At 40.0% G+C, this 25,835-nt stretch overlaps 2 protein-coding genes and 1 long non-coding RNA gene across 5 annotated transcripts in view; 1 reads left to right on the forward strand and 2 right to left on the reverse strand.

Annotated features, from left to right (window-relative positions):
* Positions 1–484: 484 nt before the first annotated feature.
* The window catches only part of ddx4 (DEAD (Asp-Glu-Ala-Asp) box polypeptide 4), a 198,065-nt gene continuing 172,714 nt past the window's right edge, over positions 485–25,835 (reverse strand). Inside the window, exons 2-19 of one of the 2 annotated variants that reach the window (XM_067583286.1) lie at positions 6,242–6,257; positions 6,097–6,159; positions 5,443–5,487; positions 5,303–5,329; positions 5,115–5,165; positions 4,920–4,955; positions 4,805–4,840; positions 4,662–4,700; positions 4,412–4,554; positions 3,551–3,703; positions 2,924–3,078; positions 2,646–2,775; positions 2,360–2,526; positions 2,116–2,261; positions 1,728–1,827; positions 1,386–1,656; positions 1,046–1,153; positions 485–938 (exon numbers count right to left, since the gene is read on the reverse strand). In XM_067583286.1, the coding sequence (XP_067439387.1) occupies positions 858–938; positions 1,046–1,153; positions 1,386–1,656; positions 1,728–1,827; positions 2,116–2,261; positions 2,360–2,526; positions 2,646–2,775; positions 2,924–3,078; positions 3,551–3,703; positions 4,412–4,554; positions 4,662–4,700; positions 4,805–4,840; positions 4,920–4,955; positions 5,115–5,165; positions 5,303–5,329; positions 5,443–5,487; positions 6,097–6,159; positions 6,242–6,257 (1,767 nt within the window). In that variant the 3' untranslated portion in view covers positions 485–857. The remainder of the gene's footprint in view (positions 939–1,045; positions 1,154–1,385; positions 1,657–1,727; positions 1,828–2,115; positions 2,262–2,359; positions 2,527–2,645; positions 2,776–2,923; positions 3,079–3,550; positions 3,704–4,411; positions 4,555–4,661; positions 4,701–4,804; positions 4,841–4,919; positions 4,956–5,114; positions 5,166–5,302; positions 5,330–5,442; positions 5,488–6,096; positions 6,160–6,241; positions 6,258–25,835) is intronic. The other variant, XM_067583287.1, reaches the window with a different exon arrangement.
* Positions 7,246–11,015, reverse strand: LOC137177162 (uncharacterized). Of its 2 annotated transcripts, XR_010925990.1 has the most exons (3): positions 8,160–9,140; positions 7,438–7,508; positions 7,246–7,280 (listed from the first exon to the last, which is right to left on the reverse strand). It is a non-coding gene; the product is annotated as an uncharacterized lncRNA (long non-coding RNA). The 2 variants fall into 2 exon arrangements; XR_010925989.1 differs by lacking the exon at positions 7,246–7,280 and having other exon boundaries at positions 7,434–7,508; positions 8,160–11,015.
* Positions 11,130–25,801, forward strand: LOC137177159 (ubiquitin-protein ligase E3A). The gene is made up of 11 exons (XM_067583285.1): positions 11,130–11,405; positions 12,055–12,099; positions 13,117–13,421; positions 13,558–14,810; positions 14,918–15,062; positions 16,738–16,943; positions 17,115–17,279; positions 18,663–18,818; positions 18,911–18,984; positions 19,219–19,362; positions 21,098–25,801. The coding sequence occupies exons 1-11, from the start codon at positions 11,329–11,331 to the stop codon at positions 21,216–21,218; spliced, it is 2,691 nt and encodes an 896-aa protein (XP_067439386.1). The 5' UTR covers positions 11,130–11,328; the 3' UTR covers positions 21,219–25,801.

Raw genomic sequence — 25,835 nt, forward strand, 5'->3', positions numbered from 1 at the left:
CACATTAGGTCACTCTTCAGTGATTGAGTTTGGTGATTGGGCTTTAATTGATCATTGATGAACCCTAATTGCAGGTCTGTCCATGTTGTCTAACCCCAGAGGCAGTCTACAGCCTGCTGCCACAATGTGATCACTATCAACAGTTTAGTAGTACCTGATCCCTGTTGAGATTTTTTTAGACATTAAGAACAGGAGTGAGAGACACCTCCAACTTTACTTACACTAATACATTTGTCTCATTGATGGATTTAAATAATGCAATTAAGATGAATACATACAATCCTCTATACACAGGGATTCAATATCTTTCTAACCTCATGATTTATCCATCAAAATTCAATCTATTTCAATCAGGCAGGAATGAGACACTTCATTTATACATTCTGGCTCTTTGACAGGGAACTCACTTCAAATGATCAAATGCTTTTGAAACATTACTAGCCAAGTATAAACTACTTGTTCTGAACACATTTGACAATCAGTGTGGGCTTTGCTTTGAACAAATATTTATTGATCTTTTTCTGAGTAGAAAACAAAATATAATTGACATTTATAAGTTTTACTTTTTGGTCGTCAGACACAGTTTCCTTTTTTAAACATTTTAAATGCAAGTGATGATTAAAACAATAAAAAATAAAACAAACTTCACAAAATGCCAGTCAGTGAAGAATGGAAATGACAGATCACACAAAAAAAACTGGTTTTCCCATTTAACATCTCACTTGACATTTTTAACTTTGTCCGGCATGAGACAAACTTTTTCTATATTCAAACAGAAACGTGATAAAACTACAATAAACTGAACACCTGAAAATAAAAAGCAACTCAGGTCAATGCTGTGTGGGTGTGCTGCTCCTCTATTCCCATTCCTCATCATCATCAGCTGCAGTCTGAACAGCCGGCTGGCTCTTCACACTGTTGTCTTGGAAAGATCCTCTCTGTGGACACAGGACAGTGAGGACAGCCAGCCACTCTGACATCTCAAAGCTTCTAGACAAAACCCTCAAGCAGAGTATTTTTAAACAGAAAAGTCATTCCCAGTTACCTTCCTGGAGTCTGTGGAGGCAAAGTTCTTCCTAGGTGGGTTAAAGCCAGTGGTAGCAGGTCCGCTGAACGCAGACTCTTCTAACCATGAAGGTACTTCCTGCTGGGCCTGAAAATCCCAATCAACATGAGGAAACAATGAAAGCTGACACTGACTGTGCTTGAAGTCCTTCCAAGTGGTTCCAAAAGTCTGAGACCACTTTCTCATTCAAGTAAATGGGAAAGTGGTCTTAGACTTTTGGACCCCACTGAATGTATAAATATTCCAATTACTGCTTGATGTGAATGGTAATATAAGGTTGGTGCTCTCCAGATGACTTTCCGGAGCAGACAGCTCTTACCTTGGACAGGACTGTGACCAAGGAGCGAGCCAGTTGGCCATCAGCATCAGGGTCATAGAAAGACACTGCCCTCCCTGTGTTACCGCAGCGGCCAGTCCTCCCAATACGGTGGACATATTCATCAATGTTGTTGGGGAGGTCAAAGTTAACCACATGCTGTACATCTGGAATATCCAGACCGCGGGCAGCTACAGAGGTTGCTACTAGGACTGGACATTTACCAGAGCGGAAGTCTGCCAGAGCCTGCTCTCGCTCCCGCTGCTCTCGGTCACTGCCAGACAACATAAAACGTCACTATCTGCATTACAACAAACTGCAAATGAGCCCAGAAACATCATTTACCCGTGAATGCTGGTAGTTGGAACTTTCTCTTGGCACAAGAACGTGGCAATAAAATCAGCTTGTCGTTTGGTCTCCACAAACACCATGGTGCGCTCCGTTCCTGCAATCACCAGTCATTAAAATCAAGACTGTTAGACAAACACTGGCTCATGCTCCATTGTTGAGAAGTTACATGTTCCATTTTGAGCTCAATGGCCAGCTGATATAAGGTCCTACAAGAGCTGTTGAGGGCTGGGTGTTCATCAGAAAACCTGTCTTTAGTGTCTTTTCTTAGCTATAATTATAATTACTCTGACCAGACAAATACCCATGAAATAAAACATTGTGAAATACTTAATCATATGTTACATTTTCTTTAAAATTAGTTTTTTTTTGTTGTTTTTTTTACCAGTGGTCTTCAGGAGGTCAAGGAGCTGCTCTCTCTTGGAGAACTTTGTGACTTGGATAAATGTCTGCTCCACATCACTGCAGGCTCCACCCACCACACCCACAGCCAGGAACAAATAGTCTGTCTTGAGGAAGTCAGCCGCCATCCTGTAAAAACACACATGCACACATACCAACAAACAATGCAACTTCCAGCGCAGTTTACGCCAATAACGGTGAAAGTTTGGGCTGACAATGGAGCTGACCTCTGGATGTCTTCAGGGTATGTGGCACTGAACATCAGAGTCTGACGGTTCTCTTTGGATGGCATTCCAGGTGAGCCCACCAGGCGGCGCATGTCAGGCTCAAATCCCATATCCAACATCCGGTCGGCCTCATCTAGCACCAAGTACCGCAGCTTACTCAACCCCACCTGCAGTCCACACACACACCACACACTTTCATGTTGAAGCCTTCAACTACACACTGTAACTTTGATGTAAACATCAAGTGACTAAAAATTATTCTGAGTTAGTTTCTTAATTAGCTTACCTTTCCTCTTCCAATCATATCCAATAGCCTCCCTGGTGTTCCACACACTACATTGCATCCCCTTTCGATTTCTCTTATTTGGTGTCCAGTGCTGACTCCACCATAAACCACCACTGGACGCACACATGTCCTACAACAGTCAGAGGAAACGAAGATTAGAGGCCAGCACAGTGTGCAACTTCACACATACCATCTTTAATTTGTTGGGTGTATTTAACGTTTAGCCCAATAATTAAGAGGTTTAATGACCATTTATCAAAGCCAATGTCTGAACATACCCAAAGGCAAACTTCCTGGCCTCCAGGTAAATCTGGTTGATGAGCTCCCTGGTTGGGGCCACAATGATTGCTTCAGGCTCCTGCAGCTCGCTGAAGCGACTTGCTGCCACACCATCTGCCATCAGCTGCTGCAGAATAGGGAGCAGGAATGCAGCCTGGAGGAGGGAAGATACATTTAGAAGCGAATCCACAGAATAGGCAACTGCAGGTTATCTACAGGTCTTCAAAAATCTGAACAAGCATTTGATGTAGTTTCCTTGAGGGTGGGGTGGGGGTTTGTAAATCCTGCTGTAGGCAGTATTTTACATAGGTTAATCCATCTATCCATGTTCTTCTGCTTGTCCACACAAGCCTCCAGACAGCAACTGTTTTGGTGGTGAATGCTGGGTTAAGTTTATATATCATGTTATGTGCTATGTACAAAAGTAGTTTATTACTAACAAACAAAAATAAAATCATAATTCACAGCTTTATCATCCCTACTGGTTTTCCATCACACTTTCATACTTTGGCCGGTATGACGATTAAACAGGAACACATTGTGTTCTATGTGGTATTTAGAAGGTTTTATAAAGTCTTAAATTTAACTCTGAAGCCTGCAGAAAACCAGATTGACACTGATCTCACCGTTTTACCAGATCCAGTCTGGGCACAGGCCATGAGATCTCTACCAGCAGAGATGATTGGGATGCCGTGCTTCTGCACAGGGGTCGGCTTCACATAACCAGACTTGCTGACGTTTTTTCTCAGGGACTCGCACAATGCTGCCTCATCAAAAGTCTGAGAGAGAAAAGGTTGTAATTGTGACATGAGACATTCATCACTTAAACAGATGACACATGCCAGCTTCAAGAGGACAGTGCACATTTGTTGTTGCCTTGGACACTACAAATAACTCACTAGTTAGGGTATTAGAACAAAGCATCAGCTCAGTCCACATATCTTGTGGATGGAGACATCCCAGTGAGCTAGCAGCTTGTCAGGAAGGTTAACTCATCTTCAGCCACAACACAGGACTCACAACAGGACAACACAGGTTCAAACCATCCATCAGCCATACCAAATTGTTTTGTAACTAATACATTTATTTAATCATAATACAATTAAACTGAGAGGAGACTCAAGAATCAACTTGATTCTGTAGATGGTTAAAACAAGTGTTGTGATTTCATGTTTTTGATAACTTACAGCCTTTCATTTCTGTCTGACATGTCTTCTCACAAAACTCAGAGAATTTTTATTTGCATTCTGCCTTTTCAAATTCTTGTAGCATGCAGGAATGTGGAAAACTTACCATTAAGGCTGTTTTTTTCAATTCACTGATAAATCAATAGGTCTATAATCCATCACCACATACCAAAGCATCTTTAAATTGCTTATTTTGTCTTACTAACAAACTACAACACACATAAAAACAAATCTTCAAATATAACAGATTGTAACCAAGAAGTATCTGATAAATCAACTTATCATTTCAGCAATTCTTACCATGACAGCTTGTGGTGGATTGGTTCCACTAACATCCACCATGATGTCATCATACTTGTCAAAGTTGATCCCCGTTTCATAGTGGGAAAAAATGGAGTCCTCATCTTCAGGGAGGGTTGGGGGAACATATGTGATCTTTGGTCCTGCGAGTCAAAGAATAAAAATTCTTTCTGAGGTGCTGGAGAGGAAAAAGCTTAATCCTACTGCAGTGCAGCTCAACATATTTACAAAGAACAGTTCTTTAACTTACTGTCACTATCGTCCTTCTTTTCTGGATCTTTATCTTCCCCTGCATCAGATAGAGATGTCAATTACATCAGTGATGTGTTTCAAATCAAAACTGAATGGCTAAAATCATTTACTGCATTATCAAAACAAAAACTATATTACAACCTCGAGTAAAGATCTCCTCATCTTTTCCACGATAACCTGCAATGACAACACACAACTCTTACAAACATGAAATAATGGCTCTTTCACAAAGGCTGGCAAATGATGGCTCATTTACCTCCTCCAAAGCCTCCTCTGCCACCCTGGTCGCCACCTTCAACACAAGTTCAATCATTGATGGTCTGCCCTTCTCATTTCAAAGCAAGATTGGATCACAGCAACAATACATTTCTTTGCATCTAGAAGACAAACCTTAAAAAAAATAATAATAAAGTGTCCTGCTTCACTATAACTGGACTGAGTTGTGAATTACCTTGGCTGAAACCTCCTCCTCTTCCTCTGCCCCCTCTTCCTCCTCTATACCCTGCTCAGAACATTAAGTATTGAATTACAAAGATTCACACGGTAAATATTAAGTATTCCTTTGTGGAAAATTCTAACTTGAGGTTTAAAAACAGACATTACAATAAAAACCTGTTTTTATACTGTATGTGCACATACCATTTTCACGCATTCCATTGTCATCTCCTGTAAAGTCAAAGCAGTTCATTTAAAGTCAGCAGAAATGTTTTTAGGTAAACTGCACCCAGAAAAGACCTGATTCCAGGTCTCAGAAACAAAACACATGAAAACATAATCACCATTGAATTCACTTTGATCCATTCTGCAAAATCCTCTGCCGCGCCCTAAAGGAAAACATAATGTATCAGAGCATCAGGACACCAGATTTCATACATGCAGTTCACAGCATTAAGTATAATTACAAATGTACCAAATGATCATCGTCATAACCTGTTAATAAGATACAATATTTGCTCTCTACTTTGTTCAGAGGGTTCAATGAGCCAAGTCATAATATAATTGTCAGAAGCCTACATGTATCCTTGGTCTACATTTATCTCATTCAGGATGTTATCTGGAATGTTTCTAGTTTGAAAGGTTTTTTTTAATGTTTTGACTCTGTGAGACTATGTGTTTGAATCCTTTGTAATTGCAAGATGATTACAGTCCTCCATCAAGAAGCAAACTATAAATTTTCAGAGCAACCTTTCAAGCCTACAGAGGACTTGAGTTTGATATTCAGAATAGGATTTCAGGAGCATATTCCTTCAAGTCTAAAACATATCAAATAGAATCAAAGCATTTCCACAATAAATATCTTTTTAACTATTTAAACATTTACTATGGATAAGTTGTTGGTCTACTGGATTTAATCTTTTCCTCAGGTTGTGATTTTGATTTGCAACAATACATTTTTCTATCTGTGTGGGTGGATATCACAGTTCATGTCTCACCTTGGCCTCCTCTACCTCTGAAACCACCTCTTTCTCCTCTTGCATTGTTCCATTTGTCCTCATCTAGTATGAACAAATAAGAGGATCAGTAGCACTGAACAACTCTTAACAAGATTCAAGTTAATGTAATAGTGCCAGTTCTTACCATTCCCATCTCCACCTGCAAAAAGGTCAAAGTGCAAGAATTAGATTCTCTACTGCTCTCATGAAGTATGACTTAATCCCATCTAAGCATTGGTTTGAAGTCCTATTGTGAGGTCTCATTTTATATTCACACTACACCACACATACCTACTGGTTTTAACTAGCTAGAGGTAGCAACACGGAAAAGTAAAGGAGTCTAAATGCCCAAGTACAATTCGGCACACTTACTACAGTTGATGCATTCATTTAGCCATACTTATTGGAGTGCATTGTTCATACAGCTGTATTTAACATTTTTTTAAGCTGTTTTGCAATCTATTACATTCAGTTGTTCGTTTGCTCTTTACTCTTTAAAATATCTCACATCACAAGTTACTAGAGGCTAAACAATGTCTTGCAATTGGCATTTTACATGTTAAATAACAGACACTTGAATATAAGAAATGCCTGGGCACCTGAGTATGAGCTTTTAAATCCTCCTCTCCCTCTGCCTCTTCCACCGCGACCTGGAGAGAAACAGAAAAACATTCTTCATTGATCTACTCTAAGGCATACTGTAGATGTAATCACTGTCCAACCTTTCTACACTTACCCCTTCCAAATTCACCACCATTGGTGTTCCAGAAGTCTCCTTGTGTGCCTAAAAACAAGGTGTTCATTTCCAACAAAATATGGCTATCCAATCATTCTAATTGCCTGTAGCTGTTCCGAGAGGTGATTTCAGCAGGTGTTGACAGAACAAAGTCAAACACGGATGTACAATTACTATTGAAGCTTAAAATGTAGTGACAAATCATCACTTATAAACACTAGATATGTTGGGCACTAACAGTAAACATACCTTCACTTGAGGTGTGGCTGGTTAGTGTAATAGTGCTAGTATTTCCCTGTAAACATTAGTAAATTCATATCAGAAGTTGACTGGTTGGCTCCATGGAAAAAACAACAACGTTGGATTTAATTAGCAAATGACTCGTTTTGTTGGCGCTGTGACAGTAAACTTGCTCACCTCTTCTTCCCACTCATCCATTTTTTTTCACCTGAAACAAAAAAAAAAAGATCAAGTCAACATTCAGGTGCTAGACATGTATTAGAATTGCAACGACATATGGACATATGTTATCAGAGTGAGGGGAATAGCAAACCAGACATTGAAAAAATATCATTATATGAATAAATAAAGACAAATATACTCACAAATTACATCTCATGCGACATTAGTAATTTGGAAATGTTTGTTCGTCTAACATCCCTTCATTCAGTATCTGCTGCAAAAACATTAATGCGCAGTATTTGGCGGACCATCGCGCGAGTTATGAAACTACTGTTAACAGGACAATAGGTGAACAAGCTAAAAGATCCAATTTAAACTGTGAACGGGCAACTGACAAATATCAAATAAATAATGTAAGCACTAGGTTGTTAGTTGGTACTTGAATGACTGTAAGATTTTGTTCTGGCCCCTTAATAACCAACCTTGTCTAGTTTATAAGGGTGTTTCCGGGTAATATAATTGCTACCGTCCCTTTGCTAACTAGCATTAAATTTGCAAAATTAGCTGCTACTTTAGGCTAGTGTTAACCCCGAAGAGCAGGACGGCTCAATGTTACCCCCGTTTGACACCCTCCCTATCACAATATCCAAATAAAAAAGATATTCGTCAAATAATATTGTTCAGTAATGTAATTAAAGTTATAACCTGGATTTTTAGAGTTACGAACACGTGCGAAACTTGACACCTGTTAGCACGTGATGCATTCCGTGAAGCTAGCGAAAATTAGCTAATGCTAACGCCAACTCAGCATTGACAGCAAACTACAAAAAATATGTAATATCGACAAAATATCCGTTATATTCAGCCTAAAAATGGTGCAACTGATGGCGGTAACAACGACTAGATAACTTGAGCATAGCCATACTTATCAAAAGCTTCTCAAGCAGAAGTCTATGGTGTTATCCGTCCGGTCGCTGATTTGTGTAGTGCCGTGTGCACACTTTGCACTCCGACCGGTAGAGCCACTACTTCCGAGGGTTTCCCGCCCAAGTGGACCGCTTTGAAAATAAAACTAAAGGTTAAATAATAATAATATAAATAATAAACTCAGGCCAAAGGTTAACCTTTGTTTTTCCGTGACTTACGGCCCCTGAAAATGAATATTGTATTTTGAGGTAGTCAGTTTATTTGGTAAAAAGTTGTTGCGTTCAGATTTTGCATGGGTGTTACTTTACTGCCATCTTCTGGACTGTCTCCTCCATCGTCAGGTTCCTTGTATGGGATACACTTGTGGAATACTTGAGTCCATGACCACTGTAAAGTGGCATATTGTTTTTTTTTTTTTTACCTGTTTTTTTTAATGATTCCTGAGCCATCAGAATGGAAAACAATATTATACTCCTTTCATAAATTATCATTTTTATTATTATGTGTTACTTGGATTAATTCCAAATCTATCAATGTTGTTTCTGATTATCATAAACCTTTCACTGGTAAACAAAACACACACACAAACACAAAAAAATCGTCTTTCATTTCTCAACTGAAAATTTAAATCCCTATCATGGACCCCATATTTCCACTTAATTTATTCCTTCTTGCATTTTCTTAACTGTATAATCCTCATTTCTCACTCTTCCATAAACCCCATCATCTGTACAAACACTGTATGCCCTTTATCATGATAGAATAAAATATAGGGTTTGTCATTCTTGCTGTGGTGTCCAATTTTCCACTATAACCAGCTCAGATTTTTTTATCCTAATCTGGATAGTTGTCCCGTTCAAAAAGTTAATTAGATATTGTTCTACTTCAAATTAAATGCAAACGCATACTTTCTACAGTATGTCCTTTTTGCCTGCTTCATCGACCATCTACCTCTCGAGCTTGTTTGTATTGTATCATATGCCTCATTCTATTTCATACTCCGTTTTGACATAACACAATGGCTCTGCTTGTCCTCTTTATTCTATCTTTTTTAGTTCTGTTTTGTCTCTCAGTAGTTTCTATTTTGTCTGTTACAAGGGTTGTTACAACATTGTAAGTGTAACCTTTTCCTTTCAGTCCCCACTTCAGCTCCCACATACCTCTGTTCACTTCCCATTTCTTATATTCTGTTAATAATTCAAACTCTTAGGATTAGTAGCACATTCTCCTAACCCTTCATATCTCCTGATCAAGACTTTGTCATTATTCATATTTAACATTAATTTAGATATGTTGTATATTTTATAGCTAACAATAAACTGGCTCTTCAATTGTGATGCACACTTATGCAGTGTTTTATATAGTCTGTAGTGCTCTCTGCTGGGCAAACAGCTACACTATTTCAACATGACCTTAAATGTATTCTTGGCATTTTTATACTCCAAATTGTATTTCACATAAGGCCATATTGCCAAAAATAATCAACATGAAAATATCACTTGGCTCAAAGTGTGTGTGAGCCTCACAATAATGCATTGATCAACTCTATTCATGCTTTTTATCCTATTCTTACAGTCTTATTGCCAGTGGTCAGTTCAAGCAATGTATTAATAAATGGAGAATACTCCAGATCTGTTTTATGTCTTAATTAGACATCTGGTTTAAAAGTGGTTTCTTCACACCTCAGAGGGTATGATATGACAAAGGCAAGTAGGTCCAGAAGATGGTTGTGCTACATTTGTGAGGCAGGAGATACAGTTGTGCAGAAATGTGAGTAACAAGAGGTACTTACTATGTGCTGAATTACCATAATTTATCTCTGCCTGGAGCTGGATACACTAGCTTTAAACACTTAATAGTATTGTGTGGCGAGCACGGCAGTCAGATGCTAATGGCATGTGACAGAGGAAGTGAACGACAACAACAGGTTGGTATGCCACAATGACCCAGGAGAGGATCCAGAGTAGATATGTCAACAGCCCATCATGTCTAGAATTCTGTTGGCATCTCTAGTCTCTCTATTATTCAGTGTTTTAAAGTGGCTTGAAGGAGAATAGAAGGGGCAATGCCTGAGAAGAAGTCAACTGATGTTTGCCTTGGTGAACTGGTGAACATTCTGTATATGATGATGCAGCTATGTACTGCAAAGGCAATGCACAGAGAAAGGGAAGAATAGGGGTCAATACGGTCAATAATTATGCTTTGGTTCCTAATATGGTTAATTCAGCCCTGCATGACCTTCATGGACAGTTCATATTGAAAAGAAAAAGATCGTAGGCAAATGTGTAACATGTAGTTCATTGTATTGTTTCATCACTGCACCTTTACTGTTTATCATATGGTTTAATGTTTAATGTATTTATTTATTCGTTATTTATTTAATCAAACATAAATGTTGTTGTTGGATATACCGTACCTGATTATAGCTTCAAGCTAATTCGCATCTGTAGTCCCTTGGCAGGTCAGAGCAAAGAAACAGCATACACACACACACACACACACACACACACACACACACACACACACACACAGACATTATCCCTACATATACACACACCACACAGACACACACAAAGTGCAGTCTAACATCTGTGCAATATTCCAGACTTTGTGCAAAAACTGCTGCCTGTATAATGATTTTCTATAGGCTTTAAAGTCCCTTATTCTGTCTTTATATTTATTTACTGTTTTTACTATAATGAAATGTCCCAGCCAAAGTATTCCACACGTGTACTTGTATAACCGGAGTGAATGTAAACATCTTGAATAGAAGCAATATAAGAAAAGATAAGCGATGTGATTTAAACTTTGTAAAAGTTCTTCTGATAACAGCAGGTATGTCAGCAGGTGTGACACATGCATGGTGTGATGAGAAGGATGAATCCAGATCCAGTTTCATTATGATCCACTCCGGCAGGACTTGGAGCTACACCGCAGTGCATTGTGGGGACGTGGGCTGATGGTGAAGTCAAGATGGCCGCAGACCTCCGGCAGAGGGAAGAGCCTGCAGTCGGAAGGCCGTGAATGAAGTTTTTAACAGAAAATCCTTCGTCGCTGCCCGTTTAGATTTAAATCACCGTGCTGCTCAAGTTGTACTCATCCTGTGGAGGACTTGATACATTCACAAACAGCAATAGAATAACAAACAACTGAGGATAAAGTCTCGTATGAATCCCGACGAGAAGGAGGACCGTGAGTGTGCGCCGCCACAGGCCGAGCCTCGCCCCGCCGGAGGAGCCTTCAGGTAGGCCCGCCGACAGGAGAGAGCCGCGGATGAGAGGGGTAGCTTGTTAGCTCGTACTGTTAGCTGCTGGATGCTACTGCTCTGTTGTTTTTATGAATACATTTATGTAGGAGTTCACAGAAAGCATTGGCTGATTTATTAAAAACCCGAAAATTGTAAATAAAGCTACTTTGGAAATGTCAGTTCTCCATGAATAATAATTAAAATAAGGCCAGCGGGTGAGCTAGCATTTGCTATATTAGCGTCAGGATCTGCATGTCCCTGACATTTCTCCTGCTGGCTGGCCCTGTTGCCCCTGCAAGATTGGGGTGTAGGATTTGGTTTTAAGCTTATTATAATAGTGAATAATTAACCATGGCTACACATTTAGCAGAGTGCACTTACTGTGACCCTAATAACTGTGTGGATAATGTAGTTGCATGTACAAGACACCGGCTCTGATGTTGCTTTTTAGCCAGCATGTCATGCCCCTTCCCCCTGTAAAGCATCTACAGTGTCTAAAACTGAATGAAAATATGCTCTGATGTTGCCCGAGTCCCTACTGGGACCCAACACCGGAGCCTACAGTGTTTGTTGTAATTCTCATGTCAATGCAGCACATCGTGACCTCTGCTGTACTTCTTATCCTTATTGTTTGTTGTTCAATTAGAGAATACGAGGAGCCTGAAATAGAAAACCCAGAAGCAAGCCGAATGTAAGTCAAACTCACAACATACTAGATGTGTTTGTTAGCATGTGATACAAGCTGCGCATCCACACCAGTAGCTCAGATTACTTTTATTTTTGTCTGTTCTCACTTCTTGTTTTCTATTCTTCCCTTTATTGCCATAATTGTGGTTGTCATAACAATTTTACAATATGCACATAGTGAATCTTAGTGATAAGCCTTTACAATAATACTTTTTGCACAGAGTACAAAGATGCATGTTATCTTCTTCTGAATTGATCCTGTTGCAGTGCTCAGCCCTAAGTAGCAGTGGCTATTTAAATGACACTATTTGAAGATTGTTGGAATTGTGCATGGAACATAATTCAGTACATAAAATTGATTGAGGCTTACCTATAATATTGGCCAGTGTTTGATTATTGCAGATATATTGTTATTGGACATGGGCATGTATGATGCCCAGTAAGTAACAAGAAATTGCAGTACAGAAATATGAAAGATATTATTGATGTAATTTTGAAAGTGTCTCCATCTCATAGTTTGTCCAGCAAATAAGTTTATTTATTTATTTTTCAACTGTAAAATGTACATTCAGTACCTGTCTTGGTCACAGTTCCTTAATAAACAAATGGTCAAATGGTCAGCAAACAATTAATCTACAGATTCAGAAGGCAATTAGATGTGGGTTTAGCCTGTAATGTTCACACCAACATCAGAATTATAATTAGGATTAACAAACTTTGTGCTTAATGGAAGTCCCTGGAAATGCAAACAAATATGTGTGACTCATTTCAGCCAAAGTCCATCATTCAATGCAAATTGAATGGACATTGTGGTATTTTAAATGCAGTTTTAACCCCCACATGACCAACTCTGCAGTCATTCAATCATCTTAAGGTGTTTGATGACATGAACACTTGCAAGTCATAAACATGGGAATCGTATCATCCATCCCAAGATGTGAACATTGGCACTAATTGCTGTTATGATGAATACATTGAATTCATGCACTTCTAACCTGTTGTGCCTTACTTCTGAATGCAGGAAGCGAGCAGCTGCCAAACATCTAATAGAGCGCTATTACCACCAGTTAACCGAGGGCTGTGGGAATGAGTCGTGCTCCAACTCATGGTGTGCCTCATCAGTCGGCTTCAACCGCATGGATAACAATGCAGCGGCGGTCAAAGCCCTGGAGCTCTACAAGGTCAATGCAAAGCTATGTGACCCCCACCCCTCGAAGAAAGGCACTGCTTCAGCCTATCTAGAGAGCAGTGCTCACAGCAACTCAGCCTGCAGCAATAGGAAAATGAACCATAAAGATGTCCACTCTGTACGAGACAATTTCAAAGGTGAGTTGATGCCAGACATGCAGGATTTACACGTTAGTCCCATGCAGTTGATTATTGTGGGGAGTATAATCTTTTAGTTGAATCAGTTTTGTTTTTCTTTATTTTTTAACCATGTAATGTCTGATTCCGTGTGTAGATGTAAATTACCTGACAGAGGAGAAAGTGTATGAGATCTTGGACATCTGTGGAGAGAAGGAGGATTACTCGCCTCTGATCAGAGTAATAGGGCGGGTATTCTCCAGTGCTGAGGGTCTGGTTCAAAGCTTCCGGAGGTCCAAACCTCACACCAAGGAGGAGCTCAAGTCTCTCCAAGGTAAGGATGAGGACAAGGATGAGGATGAGAAGGAGGCAGCCGCCTGCTCTGCTACAGCTATGGAAGAGGACTCCCCTGCCTCCTCTTCATCATCACGGCTCGGAGAAGGATCCTCAGGGGAAAACGATGTCCAAAAGCTCGCCCCTGATGAGGTGTCGGTGGACATTGAAGCCGTGCGGCGGGTTTACGAGCGGCTGCTGTCCAATGAGAAGATAGAAGCCGCCTTCCTGAATGCACTGGTCTACCTCTCACCCAATGTAGAGTGCGACCTGACGTACCACAATGTGTATTCACGAGACCCAAACTACCTGAACCTGTTTGTTATAGTGATGGAAAACAGCAACCTCCACAGCCCAGAGTACCTGGAGATCGCCCTCCCGCAGTTCTGCAAGGCCATGAGCAAACTCCCCCTGGCAGCTCAGGCCAAACTGGCTCGTCTGTGGTCACACTACAGTGCCGAGCAGATCCGGCGCATGGTAGAGACCTTCCAGCAGCTCATCACTTACAAGGTGATCAGTAACGAGTTCAACAGCCGCAATTTGGTCAACGATGATGACGCCGTGGTGGCAGCCACCAAGTGCTTGAAGATCGTCTACTATGCAAATGTGCTGGGTGGCGACCTCGATATGGAACACAACGAGGAAGAGGACGAGGAGCCCATTCCAGAGTCCAGTGAGCTCACCTTGCAGGAGCTGCTTGGCGAGGAGCGGCGAAACAAGAAGGGCCCTCGGGTGGACCCGCTGGAGACAGAGTTGGGGATCCGCACTAACGACTGCCGGCGGCCGCTCATTCCCTTTGAGGAATTCGTCAATGAGCCTCTGAACGAGGTGCTGGAGATGGACAAGGACTACACTTTCTTTAAGGTTGAAACTGAGAACAAGTTCTCCTTTATGACCTGCCCCTTCATCCTTAATGCCGTCACCAAGAACCTGGGTCTGTACTATGACAACCGCATCCGCATGTACAGTGAGCGGCGTATTACAGTGCTCTACAGCTTGGTGCAGGGTCAGCAGCTCAACCCCTACCTGAGGCTGAAAGTGCGCCGAGATCACATCATCGACGATGCTCTGGTCAGGGTATGTGTGACCAAATGCCACTGCAATACATACAATTTGATGTTCCTGTCTTAAGTCATTTTGGGACACATCACAGTTTATTAACAAAGCAATCTATGTCTCTGTAGCTGGAAATGATCGCAATGGAGAATCCTGCAGACTTGAAGAAGCAGCTGTATGTGGAGTTTGAGGGAGAGCAAGGTGTAGATGAAGGAGGTGTTTCCAAAGAGTTCTTTCAGCTGGTGGTGGAGGAGATCTTCAACCCAGATATTGGTAAGAGAACACAAACTGGATTTAATATTGCAGAGCTAACCGCATGTGTAGGACCCGCCTTTGAAGCTTTGATAAATCAAAAACACCAACAGCAGACAGTGGCTGCAACAATTCATTCATAAAAGGCTGTTGTGTTGCAGGTTCAAACAATGTTTAAACCTGGATCTATCCTGAAAATCAAATTAAAATTTACAACGGACAGTTAGGGTTATATCTCTAACCTTGAGCATTTACTTTGCTTTTCATGTTGAGTGGTTTATAGTATGAAAGTAGTTTAAAGTCTAAACTAAATCACCAGTCTGGGCTGATGCTTATGACTAATGCATGTCTGCTTCCTGCTTTTTCTTATCTATGAAATTGTTTTCAATTGTTCACCAATACACCTTAATTAGAACTATAAGAAATATTACATTATTCTTGACACTATTGTAACTCATTAACCCTGTAACTTCCAGTTCCATTTCTCTGCTGAATAAGAAAAATTTACATGTTGCCTTACTCGGGGGGGAAAATTTGTCAAGGACACTTCTGTATATTTGGTTGAAGATATTTCTGAAAATAGATGTTATTTCCAAACTTTTACTTTCACTTTCACTCCAAACTTGAACTTTCACTTGCCATAAGGAAGCAGAAGTTGTTGATTGCTTAACAGGCAGGAGTTGTTAACTGGTCTCAGTGTGAGCATTGTCAGTCTGTGGACATTTGTATAGTTAAAACCTGTATCTCTGATTTTAGATTGACTTTTGTTCAATTTTGTGTCCTAATTTTTGCTGTGTTTGAATTTATTTTGGGCGCTGCACTGTTCAGGCACAGAAGTCAGTATGAAATGGATACATATGTCATTTTCATCTCATTTTCCTATAACTTACCTGCAGTCAAGACACAGTGAGAAATAAACAAATGAGTTTTATCATTTGATAATCACAGTTTTCTGTGTTTACTGCAAGTTGTAAGAAGTATACTGTAAAGCTACAACCTACCTGCTGTAAAACTTTGCATCTCTAGTTTATAGTTTATCTCTAGTTTTATTGGACATGAAATGGCAATAAATGACTTTATTAAGGCCAATGAAAGATGGCTGAGCATAGATTACAAAGAGCTTGTGCCTTTCTCTTTTCACCTTAGGAGGTGTTGGCTGGTCAGTATGAGACATCTGATACCTACATTTAACTTGTTTGGATGGCATTGCTGCCATTAAATCTATATTGAAATTCAAGTATGTCTGAGCTCAAACAAACACAAAAACATTGGATTAGCATTGGATCCATCTTCAGTTGTCAAACAGTAGCTGATTATTGTAGATATTTTACTTTCATTCCAGTTAAACAAATATATGAGATACGTCAATGTGATTTGCTTGTTTCATTTATTTTCACAAAATAATATAGGCCTAGTCATTTACATGTGATGTTATGATAGCCAGCCATGTGTGAATGGTTTCCCAGAAGCACTTTTGTGTTTTGTTAAGCCAGTTAGGGCAAAGAAACCTTTAATATGCTGAACTTCCTTGTGACAGTGCTCTGGCTATTATTTTTATTACTATTTTTTTTTATTGCCATGTGGTCCTGTTGAAGACCCAGGGCCAGGGTTCACCACTGGATTCACGTAATTAATATTTTGATGGCACTGTTTTTTTGTGTCTTTTTTTTTTTTTTTTTTTTTTTTACTCCTGCAGGCATGTTCACATATGACGAGCGCACCAAACTGTTTTGGTTCAACGCGTCATCATTTGAAAATGAGGGCCAGTACACTCTGATCGGCATTGTTCTTGGTCTGGCCATCTATAACAACTGTATCCTGGATGTCCACTTTCCTATGGTGGTCTACAGGAAGCTGATGGGCAAGAAAGGAACTTTTAGGGATCTAGCTGATGCAAACCCGGTAAGATCTACCTCAGCAAATGTTTGGATTGCTCTTTAGCTGTATAGTTCATCTCGCCATGTAACAAATACAGTCTTTAGAGATGGAAGTTTACTTTTAGGAACATTCATGTTTGTCACATGTGAGCAGTGCCAATTATGAGATTTGACTTTGCCTGACTGTGTTGGAAAGGTTCTGTACCAGAGTCTGAAGGAGCTGCTTGAGTACGAGGGCAGTGTGGAGGAGGACATGATGATCACTTTCCAGATTTCACAGACAGACCTGTTTGGGAACCCACTCATGTACGATTTAAGGGAAAACGGGGACAAGATTCCAGTCACAAATGAAAACAGAAAGGTGAGCCCAACAGAAAGCATGAAGCTTTTCCATTGAATTCTCACTGCAGTGAAACAATACTAACATACAGAACTGCCAATGTTTAATAGATATGACAAGAATTATGAACTCACCTCCAGGTCTTGCCTTGAGATGAGTTTGGATCCTAGGTCTTGTTAACAGGATCCATGTTGTGAGCAGGATTCAGCTAGATCTGCAACAATTAGTCGATTAATCGATTAGTTGCCAACTACTAAATTAACCACCAACTATTTTGATGATTGATTAATTGTTTTTTGAGTCATTTTATAAGAAAATGTCCTAATTCTCTGCTTCCAGCTTCTTAAATGTGGAGATTTTATGTCCTCTATGACAGTAAACTGATTTGGGTTGTGGACAAAACAAGACATTTCAGGATGTTATCTGGGGCTTTGCCAAATAGTGATCCACATTTTTCACCATTTTCTGACATTTCATAGATCAAACAACTAATCTATTACTTGATAATGTAAATAATCCTTAGTTGCAGCGCTAGACTCAGCCTCAATGCAGGTTTTTAGCTAGACTGATACTTATCTCTGTTCATATTGTATTGTACTATGTTACAAATGTTTTCAGTGTGGCAGGCCAATTCTTGTATCTTGCTTGACTATGACATACAAGATGTTGGATATCACCTCTTTCAGCTTCATTGCCATCTGCCTTGACCCAACCAGTCAAGGCAGATGGCCGCCCACCTAGAGCCGGGTTCTGCTTGAGGTTTCTACCCGTTAAAGGGGAGTTTTTCCTTACTGCTGTCGCCAAGTGCTGCTCATGGGGGAATTGTTGGGTCTCTGTAAATTAAAGAGTACAGTCTAGACCCGCTCTGTGTGAAAAGTGCCCTGAGATGACTTTTGTTGTGATTTGGCACTATATAAATAACAGTTGATTGATGATTGATTGGCTTTTATTGACAATATCATAATGTATGTGATATAATCTAAGGCTGGTGATACAGTGGATACATTTGTATGATCATTTTGTTGGAGATGCAAAATTAGGCAGACGGGTTTTATTAATATTTCATTGATTTAAATGCTTTCCAGCACACTGACGTGGGAATTTATTGACTCTACTTGTGTTCATAGATAGAAGGAAGCCGCCATCAAGACCTTCTAGTCACAGCTTTTTAACGTTGTTTCTGGAAAGGCACCTTGCTGAGGAGTTTTTCAAATCCGTTGGGACCACAAATGAAATTACATTCATTTATGCTGTATAGGGCTGTCAAAATAACCCCAAATTATCTGGATGGCTGGATACCACTAGTAGTGTGGATGAGCTGGCCCCTTTTTAAAGGCTTCAGAATTTTGACAGTAAATAGTAACTGTCCTTGTTGTCCTTGTCCCTGTGTGTGTGTCTGTGCAGGAGTTTGTGGCTCAGTATGCAGAGTACATGCTGAACAAAAGTGTGGAGAAGCAGTTCAAAGCATTCAGGAGAGGCTTCCACATGGTCACCAACGAGTCACCGCTCAAATACCTGTTCAGACCAGAGGAAATCGAGCTCCTGATCTGTGGAAGCAGGGTGAGATTCGCCAGCACACACTTGAGTACGTTAGCAAGTCATTTATATTTGCCTAACTTCCATCCGTGTTTTGTCTTCCTTGCATCCTGCAGAACCTTGACTTCCTAGCACTTGAAGAAACAACGGAATATGATGGAGGGTACAACAGAGATTCTCGAATCATCAAGTAAGAAAAAAGGGTTTGTGTGAGTGTGTCTGCAAGTACAGTATGTACCTACAAGTAATGAATATGGTTTGAATGCAAACTTGACTGACTTGACCTTGACTATCAGGATAATGGTGAAAATAATGTAGTCAGGATGAAGGGGTGTGTTACCAGTTACATTGTATTGATTGAATTTGGAATGTTAACACTACACATATTCTGACTGTTGGGTCTGTGTATTTTGCATCGGTGTAGAGAGTTTTGGGAGACATTGCACTCATTCGGTGAGGAGCAGAAGCGCCTCTTCCTGCAGTTCACCACCGGCACTGACAGAGCACCTGTGGGTGGGCTGGGCAAGCTGAAGATGATCATTGCCAAGAACGGCCCCGACACAGACAGGTGAGTTGCCTCCACCTTATAATCCTGCACCTTCGCTCTGTCTGCACAAAATAATCCAACACAACACGTCACACAATGCGGAAGCACTTAACACGTTTCAAGATTCAATTTGTACATTTAGAATTGTTTTGTTGACCATAGTTATAATAAACTATTGTATAAATCCAAAGGACATGTAGACTTTGTCATATTGCAGGTTTAAATCAAGAGATTCACCACAGAGCAAACAGCCAGATCATGTTCAGAGATGAGTAGGAAACCTTTATCTGCTCTTTAAGAGTGTTTTCTAACCTGCATAGTTTAGAGCAGTTGATCGGGACTCAGCTTGGTTTTCCTCCTTTAGTAAAAATTCATTGGGCAGATCTGAACACAGTGATCATACTCTGGTGCCAACCGAAACAACTGCAGAGTCCCTTTAGAGGAAGTGGTCTCAGTTTGTTCATAAACGAATTCCATCTCACCCGACTACAAGGTGCACTCTGGGGGTTAAAGATAAACAGCTGCTGTAGCTCTGTGGAGAATGAGCAAAGTATGTACACAGGGTTTTGACTGCCTATCTAACTCAAAGGCAATCCGCTGTTGTATTACCATCCGCCGCCTTTGCTGCAGAGTTATCTTGTAGTTCATCTTATGTCATGTTTATTTATAATCATGTTTTGATTTAAGGACTAAATAATAACCTTTGTGAGAAGGTGAAGAACTTTCTATGCCGTCACTCGGAGACTAACATTAGCGGAGTGGCAAACTCCAGCAGTAACAAACGAGACCGGCCGACCAACACACACTGCAACATTAAACAAACCGACGCTCAGTCTGTTTCACCTCTAAAACCCTGCGCCCGCTCAGCGTCTCGTACAACGATGTCTTTCCCCGGAGCTAACGGTGCAGCTGCTCTCAGAGGCTGCTCTTCACTGCTGGAGACATGACGCTAATAACAACACAGCAGAGCACTCCGCCTCCCATTCATTTTGTTATCCTCATACAGGCAGGAGACTGTAGGATGCTTTCAGATGAATTCATTCATTCATTAATGCAGCTAACTTAACCTAAATAAAAAGGCTGCAGACCATTTATCTTATCTGCCAGTTATGTTTCATATTGTATTTCAGTGGACTGAGGACAGCAGTGAATGGTTTGGAACACAGTATACTGGAGCAAGAGACTAAAAATAGTGCCCCCTTTTCTATTCATTCAATCAAGAATCAGTTGTGAATTGAGAATCAATCCTCAATCAAATTGAAGTATTGTGATAGTAGTAGATTAGGAGATAAGCATATCGTCCCAGGTCTACAAAATAAACACCCGTCAATTGTCACAACCTTTGTTTTTCATCTAATTGTTCCATCATGGTATAAAATATGAATCCCTACCATGCTATGTTCTTGATATTTGGGTCTGTGTTTACGTTCTTGCTCCTGTAGCAATCCAACTATAGCTTTCATTTAGACATTTGTGCCAACAGACTATTTGAGTTGTGTGTTGCCTTCTGACTTTGTGTGATCAGAAACTGAATGTTGTGGTTTGGAATGTTCCGTTTTTAAAGTTACATTTTTTTCACTAGATTTTCAACATTAATTCTTCTTTTCAAAGAGTTTCACACTGACATGGACAGACATAGATAGGTAAAACTGTGGATGATTAGGATCTGAGGCTTTATGTTTGATGCTGGTATGTGTTGAGACAATCAGCGGAAAACTGACTTTGCTTTTTGTTGTTGTTGTTGTTTTCTTGGCAGGTTACCGACGTCTCACACTTGCTTTAATGTCCTGCTGCTGCCTGAGTACAGCAGCAAGGAGAAGCTGAGGGAGAGACTGCTGAAAGCCATCACCTATGCCAAAGGGTTTGGCATGCTCTGAGCCCCTGCTCCAAACACACTGCAAACAGACTCCTTCTCAGAAAGCCCATCAAACCCTGCCCTGCCCTTCCTTTATCAGACACAATCTAAAAAGTGACAAATGACAGAACAGAGTATGTTTCAAGGTAAAGCAAGTAAACAATAACAGAGGAGAAATGGTTCCAATTAAGCGCTCTAGTAGTCCTTCTACTGTGCCTGCATCATCCCACATCAGTCAGTGTAAGCACAGAGACCTCATGATCAAAGTACCCACCCCCACATCCACATTATGTGGATGTGCTGCAGCCTCCCCTTCTTTTTTTTTCTATGTACAGAGAGGATCATTTTCCTTATTATTTATTTTAAGGTTAAAATGGGTTATTTTTCATGCCTGCCTGTTGTGATAGCTTCCCTTCTCGGGGGGGAAAGGGGGAGGGTTAATATTAAACTGTAAATTTGGGACGATGCATTAACAAGTCAATATAAACCCCATTTATTGAACAAACACATTAAGTAGCCCTGAACTCAGAAAATCTAGTTTTAGAGTAGTCTTTACCACAAAATATTGTATTTGCCCCACTGAAGAAAGAGCTCTCGCTGACCATTCCACTCACAACCATTGGTTATTCTAACAAGTCCATTTTTGATCAAGGTAAGCATTTGGAAAGTTACTCATTTGGTCCAAAATGGCACATTATCAAATAGCTGTTCTTCTCTTTTGTTTTTTGGGCCTTTTTTCGTTGGGGGTGGGGGACACACACACCGCAGGTTAGACTATAATCTTGTCAGAGCTGTGTAAGTGCACTTAGACATTTTCAGAATGTTTGTTTTTTGGCCACAGGTTGCCATGATTGTTTGAAGCATTTTATTTCCATGTCTTCCTGTGTTGACGATTCTAAATAAAAACAGTATTTATATATCGGTGCGGTTGGAACTACAATACCGTATTGTGCACGTTTTGGAGGATGTACACATGTTAGACCAGTCACTGATGATGTTCTCAGCAGTGTGACATAGAGCTCTTCTTGTGCCAACCAATACAGTCAGTTGATTGGTTAAACCCCAGTAAGCACTTTGTGTTGTCTATTTCTGACTTAGTCTTGTATGAATAGACAGCTCACACTGCAGAGGCTTTGTACAGTATAACCCCAGTTTATTATCCACATGTAGAGACAAGAAGGCAATGTATATTAGTGTCTACAGACCTTTCAATGGTCACTGATAGCTTTTGTAGCTTGTGATCATAAGTCCAGCAAACTTAGTCTCTGACTGTGGTTACACCTGTCATTTCAATGGAACATGTATCCACTGACAACACATACTCCCGGATAGGTGTCTGACTTCATAACGGATCCCAGTGTGGTCAGACAGCCGTTTTTATCGGTTGCAGCAGTCCAAGCACAATCTGGACAAACTGATTGTCAAGTCAAATCTGTAACTCAGGGGGGTATCAGAAACCTCTGATACCTGTCCTATCAGTCCTTCCTTTGCAGTCAGATCCAAAGCTGTTGAAGCATGATGGAAAAGAATATCAGTGTAAAGCTGTGGTCTGATCTCATCTCTCACTGATACATGCTTGTGAGAGATTAGAACAACATTTAAAGGAACAGTGACGCTTTGAGAAATGTGCTTGTTTGCTGTCTTACCCACCATCAAATAAGAGGATGAATTGAAATATACTCTAACTTGAGGACAAGATACACCTTTCAAAAACTCCACAGCTGTGTCACATTGTGTCTTTTAATTGAACGTGTATTTAGAGAGGCTAGGCTAACTGTTTCTCCCCTCCTTCCCACCTACATCCCTCTGCACTGGATGTACAGAGTAGAAACTGATGTTGATTGTCTTCTCTGACTTGGTGGAGACAGTAAACAATCATATTTCCCAAACTGTGTGAACACATCACTGTGATAATACTTGTGTAATACTCTCCTTTGGATCTTGACATTTGATTAGAGTGAAAACAGGTGTAACCACTGTCTTTGGAAAACAAAAAGTGTAATGTACTTTTTCTGTTTTACAACATTGATTGGAATATCAACTGTGAAATCATCCCCCCACAGAACAGGCAGATATTTTGTATTTTTTTTTTTTTTAATTAGTTCTGTTTTTGTTAAGTTGAATATAATTGTTAAGGACTTGAGTGAAGTATGCATGATGTGATTGCACACACTCAATTCACTGGTTTAAATGATTTTTTTTAAACAACCTGGGTCTTGTTTTTATAGTTTTTTTTCTGTTAGAATATTTTAGAATGTCACATTATGACACTGGCAGCCACAGCTTTACAACAGAGTGCAATTTAACCAAATTATTTAAACCACTAACAAAATGGAACCAGCAGAAATGTCAGTTGCAGCAGCTACTAGAGTGTAAACTCCATGTGCACATAACTATGGTAAGTATGGGGGGTCAAAGGTGATCCAAGAAAGAGCTCAAACAGACGTTTGATGGACCATTTCAGTGGTTGTTTTGCATGTCATAGCCCTTTAACAAAAATTATATACAGTACCAGACAAAAGTTGTCTGGTCCAAACTTTTGGCTGATACTGTATACTTTACAGCTCACATCATCATGTATACAGATAACCAATGTGTAACTGTGTTTTACAAATTTGAATATTATCACAATGAGGTAAACAGTATAGACTTCTCAAGCCAATTTTTACTTGAAATTCATTATGAAGTCGATATAACATAAAAATAATGTGATGGATTACACAAGCTAAGCAAGCATCAGGAGTCTGGTAATAGGGCTGCAACAGATGATTATTTTCATTATTGATTAATCTGCCAATTATTTTCTCAATTAATCGTTTAGTTTGCAAAATTCACAATTCATTCACAATTTCCAACTGTTAGTCATATATTATATAGCAAATATTCTCACATTTGAGAAACAGACATCAGAATATTTGGCGTTTTTGCTTGAACAATAACTGAAATGATTTATCAAAAAGATTGCAGTTTTTCTATCAATCGACTAATTGTTGCAGCTCTAGCTAATAGACTTTCATTACTTTGAATAGTAGGGAAAAAAAACAAAACTGAAATATGCGTTTGAAAATGATCAAATATATCAAGTTTACACTATCTAGTTTAGGAGCTAAGGCTTTGCAAACACACTGGTATTGTGATTTGGGTAAAATGGGTCAACTGTGGACTCTGACCATGCACTCTTTTTTTTTTTTTTTTTTTTTTTGTAAAGCTGTCTACTGTTTCCCTATGACTCCTCATTTGGCATTAAATTGTACTGTAACCAATAGCAATGATGTGAGACAAAACAAACTCAATTCAAGGTCCGTTCATTAGCTTTTCGGAGCTTTCAATCACATGCCACAGTCTTCATCAGTGTATGGAGTTGGAGTTGGCGCAGGTTTCATTGCATGACCTAAGTGTGGAACTTTAATATGAGGTGGTTGTATATTGGGGGGAGATTATAGCCCTCCTGATGGTGTTTGGCGACACAAGTGGCCTCCTTGATCTTCCATCCTTAGGCCACTTCATGACTCCTGAACCAACCTCTTGAAAACTTAGCAAACTCCATCTGTTGATGAAAGTTGTGAAATGTTTATTAAAGTGTTGGGAAAAAAGCTAGTGTGTGGACATTGAGTTAAGATTTTTTTTGAAGACCCAGATTATTAAAAAATAATTAAAATCCTTTAACCAGGGCTATTGACATTATACTGTATATCCTTATTGAAAACAACAACCTACGGCAGTAATGACAGAGTGAGAGAGGTTTATTCTTATTGATACATTCAAAACTACAATGTGTCAAAGAGAACAACTGCTGATCTCTGACAGGCCTTTGGAGTAGATGGGTGTTCAGTATATTGTCATGGGCACTTCAGGGGTGGCTGTTGGTAGACGGTTGAACTTTTGACTTCTCACTCAGACGCTGGTGTCTAACCATGAGGTTCCTGCTGTCCTTGCGATGTGGGTCCAAGAGGACAATCTCTGATTTATTGAAACACTGCTCAGCCTGTGAGTGTGATGGTGCCCACAACATGCCACTAAACCACGGTGTTCAGACCACCACGGTACACAACAACCCTGAGCCATTCGTTCTGTTCCATTGCTCTTATTTTCTCATCTTCATGGTTTCAGCCAGACCTGGGCAAAATTATGTTTGAGAATACTTTTCATGGCTTGTTTTAGCCTGGAGTCACTTTGGACAGCACACGGAGTGCCTGAAAATGTGGACAAACACCGGACTGTGGCGAACAGTATGTTTGTAGGATTAAAAGTTTAGCTGGCATTGTCATACTGCACTAAATCAATCATGTGGAACTCTGTGCAGGTTAACACAAAGGATTTCTTGTAACCGTTATTGAGCCCAGGTCTGGTTTCAGTTGTGTAACATTACTTTGTACCTCTGTTTGGTAACGCTGAAGATGCTGCTCACCTGGACATGTGAAAGGGCTCTAGAGCCTAGTGAAGGTAAAAGGTGAAAGGTCAAGCTGATCTTGGAAAGGGAAGCGGTTGTCATCAATTGGTTTGACTCAACAGTTACATGCTAAAAGATACAAACTGATGAAAGGCTAGAAGTATTCAGTGTTGTGAAAACATGCTAAATAAAGATGACTGCTTTTTTCCAACTTGTATTGCCTTATACTTGATCCCAGACAGTTGACAG

Source organism: Thunnus thynnus, chromosome 24 (assembly GCF_963924715.1).
Source record: "Thunnus thynnus chromosome 24, fThuThy2.1, whole genome shotgun sequence".
Taxonomy (NCBI): Eukaryota; Metazoa; Chordata; class Actinopteri; order Scombriformes; family Scombridae; genus Thunnus; species Thunnus thynnus.

What these genes read in the sequence shown, in the direction of transcription:
- LOC137177159 (XM_067583285.1), top strand. Translation starts at nt 11,329, where the DNA reads ATGAATCCCGACGAGAAGGAGGACCGTGAGTGTGCGCCGCCACAGGCC. An exon ending in TGTACGAGACAATTTCAAAG is followed by an intron (nt 13,422 to 13,557) that starts GTGAGTTGATGC and finishes TTCCGTGTGTAG; the next exon opens with ATGTAAATTACCTGACAGAG. An exon ending in TCCTGATCTGTGGAAGCAGG is followed by an intron (nt 18,819 to 18,910) that starts GTGAGATTCGCC and finishes TGCATCCTGCAG; the next exon opens with AACCTTGACTTCCTAGCACT.